We start from the raw sequence: 5,055 nt of genomic DNA on the forward strand, positions 1-5,055 counted from the left end.
CCTGTGTCACGGGAGGAAAAGGGGTAAGGGGCTCAGAACCTTTTGTGATGTAAGTTCCAGCTGGTGAGAGGGCCTGGTGGTCTTGAGTCTCTGCTGAACATGGATTTGTATTTGGATTTGTAGTCTGGTGCTTTGAGTTAATCAACTTGTTACTTTACTATAGTGACTTATAAAAAGTAGGGAGCTCTTAAAATACGGCAAACATAGCAATGAGCATGATTCTGTTCCCTTTCCCACTACACCTGACTGTTCAGTCGTATTGTTAGCGGTGTCAGTGTTCTCTTAAAGCTCCCCAGATGATTCGAGTGTGCAGCCAGGGTTGAAAGCTACGGCTGTAGGTGTGGTGGCGTTTAGATTTTGAGGCTGGACAAGGAAATCTGGTTCCATTTCAGGATGGTGGATTCAGGAGCCTACGGAGTCCTACAGATTCTTCTCTTCCCATGAACCAGAAATCGGGATAGATCCTGAAATGTGGCACGTAGAGCTGGCTGATGCAAGGACAGAAAACCCAACCTAAAATGCACACAGAGGACTATCGTCAGAAGGGTGCGGGGAGCACCAAGTCTGCTCCATCCCCAAAGGTGGCAGGCACCAGAAGCAGAAGGGTTTCAAGGACAGTCAACATGTAGGCCCTTGGGCCATTGCTGCAGGAGGGGCCAACGATTCATCCTTCACTGGTGCCCTTCTGTCTGCTCTTGACCTGAATAGCAGTGACAGAATATCAGCCTTCAGGTAAGAGCCATGGCCAGGGAGCCCAAATTAGGTGGGCATGGCCATGTTTCTTGAGGCTGTCCATTGCCAGGGGAACGGGGTAGGTCTGAACACCCCAGAGAAATCTCACTCAGTGGCTTATCCTTCTTCACTGTCCCTGAGAGTCATCCAATTCAGACCAGCAATCTCCCCAAGCAGATGACGCCCACTGGCAGGGAATACAGACTAATGGAGAGTCTCAGCCCATCTAGAAGATTCCAGGGTCAGGATCACCACACACTGGAGGAAGACTCAAACAGTGCAAAAGACAACTGAACAAAATAGGCAAATTAACACCCAAGCAAGATAAAGCACACAGCAAGCAGAAGAGGAATTAAGAATAAGCCAGACAAAGACAACTCCCTTATGATTTCACATAGACAGGTACCATATGACTTCACTTATATGTGACATCTCAAAAACACAATAAATGAGCAAACAAACAAAAACAGGGACAGACTCATAAATACAGGGAAATAACTGATGATTGCCAGAGGGGAGGGGAGGAGAAAGGAGGGGAGGGGAGGAGAAAGGAGGGGAGGGATGGGCAAAATGGGGAAAGGGGATGCAGAGATACAAATTTCCGGTTATAAAATGAGTAAGGTACAGAAATGAAAAGTACAGCATAGTGAATATAGACAATAGGACATAGTGACTTACGCTTATTGTGGCGAGCACTGTGTTTTGTCCAGAATGGTCAGATCACTGTGTGGTGTATTTGAAACTGTTATATGTCAACTAGGCTTCAGTTAGAAAAATAAGCATAAGTAAATTTCTCTGCTGTGTGAGGATAAAGCAGTCACAAACAAACCAACTAGTGTTCGTAGAGATTAACGATTTGATCCTTAAAGTAACCCGAATAAGCAGATGAAGCTATTTTTTTTCTGAAGTGTAATTTTATTGTAATGAAGACTAACTTGTGTCTTATAACCTAGGGACTCATGATCGCTCATAAGTTGAGTAGTTCAGTTTTCTAGAAAGCACATAGTATCCAAGCAGGTCGTTACAGAGAGTATTTTGAAGGATGAAATGTTTTCTGTAACCCTCTTAAGAAGACTCAGTCCATTTTGGGAAAATTGACGATGAATGAAAAATACAATTGAAAGAAGAAAAGTAAGTTTTTTCTCCCATATATCTAAGAGATCTTTGCTGGTTTTTCTATTTTAAGTGCCCTGAATGAAATGGGCCTCATTTTCAAAGGGAGTTAAGTACCAGCATGCACAAGAACTTGTTTCCTTTGATGTAGCACCAACTGAAATAAGGATAAATATGTCATTGAAGATAATCGTGTGTTTCTCCTCTACCTCCCCAACTCCTTTAGGCCACAGTAGGTATGCATGTGTCCTCCCAACCCCCCAACTCCATGAAGGAACCTAAAATAAGGATTTAAAGATGGCTGGTCAGATTACACACACTGCCAGGACTTCTCCCCTTAAGAGAGGATGTCAGGGAATGCTCTCAGGTATCACCCACCTTCTTCGATCAGAAATAAAGAACTCCGCCTTCAGTAAACTCACTTTCCTGGTCCTCTCATAGAAAGCTTTTTTGTTGCTACACCTGTTTATTAATTATGACTGCTATATTTATCAAGGAAATTTCCCACCAGGTATGCCGGATCTATTTCTATCTCCTAATGACAAAGCATGTGTGTTTTATGTAGTGTCACCAGTTTTTCTTCTTGTTAAAAAAAAAAAAAAAAAGACTTGTTACCCTTCAAGGCATAATGATCAAAAAGAACTATCAAGTAGATCCTAAAGCACACACTTCTTAACCCCTGAACCTTTCCTAACCTCTGAAAATGTTAGGATGGCAATTACATTTTCCATTAAAGAACATCCATTCAACTTCGGTGCTAATCCAAGAGCTTGTATCATCATGTCAATTTCTTTTTTTTTTTATATATTTTATTTTATTTTTTATAAACATATAATATATTTTTATCCCCAGGGGTACAGGTCTGTGAATCTCCAGGTTTACACACTTCACAGCACTCACCATAGCACATACCCTCCCCAATGTCCATAACCCCACCCCCCTTCACCCAACCCCCCTCCCCCCATCAACCCTCAGTTTGTTTTGTGAGATTAAGAGTCACTTATGGTTTGTCTCCCTCCCAATCCCACCTTGTTTCATTTACTCTTCTCCTACCCCCTTAACCCCCCATGTTGCATCTCCTCTCCCTCATATCAGGGAGATCATATCATCATGTCAATTTCTAACATCAGTTATATCCCTCAGAAGAAAACAAGTCCCATCAAAGGAATATTTTCCTAAATGTTACTTGATACATTTTTATAGCAACTTGAATATCCTGAGTAAACTGAAAGTGTGTTTAGCAACAAAATAAAATGTAACTTAGCTAGCCACCTGATAGGTTTCTTAGTTTAAAGGCAGCAGTGAATTTGCCTCCTGCCTGGAATCTGAAAATCCAGTTATTTTTATCTGGAATTTTAGAGGTACAGCCTCTCACAAAACCGTGCCCCATGTGCCAGAAATGTCTTTTTTGGCATCTGGCTGCACAAAAGCCTCTGATGAGATATTGTCTCCAAATTAGTGTCATTTTTTTCCTCCCGCTACTTTTCCAGAAAAATAGGAAACCAATTGCTCTTCCCTCCTGAGGAAAAGTCAGATTACTACCCCTTGCTCTTTTAATTTTGCCTTAGCTGGATAAAACACACTAGGCAGCTTCCAAAAGACAAATCTCAGCATGAGACTCATCTGGCATTATTAAGTATCCAAAATAAAACTCACAGAAAGGAAACTACTATGAGTCTCAAGGAATTCACAAGCGGTGGAGCCTTAGAACAAGGAACTTCTGAAAGAAAGGAGGAAGCGAATCTGCTCATCTCGGCCCTTTACAAGCATCGGCCCTCACGGAGCCACTGAAGCTTGGGGTCCATCTCTGCAACCTTTGTCTGCAGGAAAGCATGCACGCAGGGCCAGACCTTGTCGGTTTCCTATCCGGAGATGGTTTCCAGCACCCCCTTTCCCCGGTAACAGTCCAGGACGCGTTTGGTTTGGTCTTCGTAAGCCTTCAGCCTCTTGGTGAGTGTCTCGGGTCTGTCATCCTCCTGCTGAACCAGGGGCTGGCCAGTCAGATCGTCCACGCCAACCGCTCGGGGCGGGTGAAATTCGAGGTTGTAGACGCGCCCACTGCTCGGATGGATCCAGCAAGCCGAGAGGCGTCGCCTGATGACCTCGACTGGCACGTCCATGTTCATCGCCAGGTGTATGTGATAAACCCTGTCCAGGGCCTCAGCTTGCCGCAGCGTCCTGGGGAACCCGCACAGCAGCCAGCTCCCCCGGGGGGAGCTTTTCAACTCCTGAAGGGTCAGCCGGATCATGATGTTGTCCGGGATGAGCCTCCCCTGGTCCATGAAGATCTTGTCCCTCTGTGTCCCTCAGCATGTTGTCCCGGAGCGGGTTCCCGCTGGAGAACTTCTGCAGCGGGAAGTGTTTGACCATACGCGAGGCCAGGGTGCGCTTGCCGGAGCCTGGGGCGCCCATGAGCACCGCATGTAGGAGCCGCCCCCGCGCCCCCATGGCTGCTGGGCCCGGCACGGGTGCTGCGGACAGTTGGGCCCCCGCGCTCCCTGCGGCGTGTGCAGTCAGGACCCAGCCTTCCCGCCCCCTACCACCTCCCTGCGAGCAGGTGCAAGAAGGTGTTGGACACCGCCAGACAGCTTTGTGACTTGCAAGATGGAATGGCCACCTCCCCGCAGTTCGCAGTGGGAAAGTTGGTAAGCAGCAGAGCAACCCAGACACCGGAGCTGTCGATTCAGAGTTCGACCCTTCACACGCAGAAAATGGGGAGCACGGAGAGAGACGGGCTCTAGAGAAACAATTCAAGAGCACACGAGTGTTTCTTTCACCAGCTGAAAGAATGATGGGAGTCACAGGCGCAGACAGTCCAATACGTGGAGAAGCAAGCCCTGGCCGAGGTGTGAGTAAGCAGGGCTCTCACACTCCAAGGGGGGAGGGGCGTCCTCACCCTCACGGCTGGTTTGGAAGGGCAGCCCTGGCCGTGGCTTTGGAGGTTTTATAAAATTACTTCTCAGTATTTTCCTTAAGACAAACTCTCCAAGTAAAACAAGAAGGCACACACAGGACGTTCGATTCGGCTATACTGCAACAGTGCAAAATTGCTAATTACCTAAGTGCTCACTAATGAGAGAAGAAAGAAATGAACCTTAGCCTGGCTGGCCCTTCATAGCAGCTACAAAGACAGATAAGGTATGTTATAATTTATATAAATATATCTGTGGAGTGAACTGGGGAGCCAGTTTGCAAGCAGCAGAAAGACGA

General features: G+C 46.3%; 1 protein-coding gene across 1 annotated transcript; it reads right to left on the minus strand.

Annotated features, from left to right (window-relative positions):
* Nucleotides 1-3,707: 3,707 nt before the first annotated feature.
* LOC111158845 (GTP:AMP phosphotransferase AK3, mitochondrial-like) lies at nucleotides 3,708-4,293 on the minus strand. The gene is made up of 2 exons (XM_022521128.1): nucleotides 4,145-4,293; nucleotides 3,708-4,035 (listed from the first exon to the last, which is right to left on the minus strand). The coding sequence occupies exons 1-2, from the start codon at nucleotides 4,291-4,293 to the stop codon at nucleotides 3,708-3,710; spliced, it is 477 nt and encodes a 158-aa protein (XP_022376836.1).
* Nucleotides 4,294-5,055: the final 762 nt, after the last annotated feature.

This window comes from Enhydra lutris, unplaced genomic scaffold (assembly GCF_002288905.1).
Source record: "Enhydra lutris kenyoni isolate GAN:26980312 unplaced genomic scaffold, ASM228890v2 scaffoldscaffold64, whole genome shotgun sequence".
Classification (NCBI taxonomy): Eukaryota; Metazoa; Chordata; class Mammalia; order Carnivora; family Mustelidae; genus Enhydra; species Enhydra lutris.

Coding starts and splice junctions, on each gene's coding strand:
- LOC111158845 (XM_022521128.1), bottom strand. CDS start 4,293: ATGGGGGCGCGGGGGCGGCTCCTACATGCGGTGCTCATGGGCGCCCCA. Junction 4,036..4,144: donor GACAACATGCTGAGGGACAC/AGAGGGACAAGA, acceptor CTGGCTGCTGTG/CGGGTTCCCCAGGACGCTGC.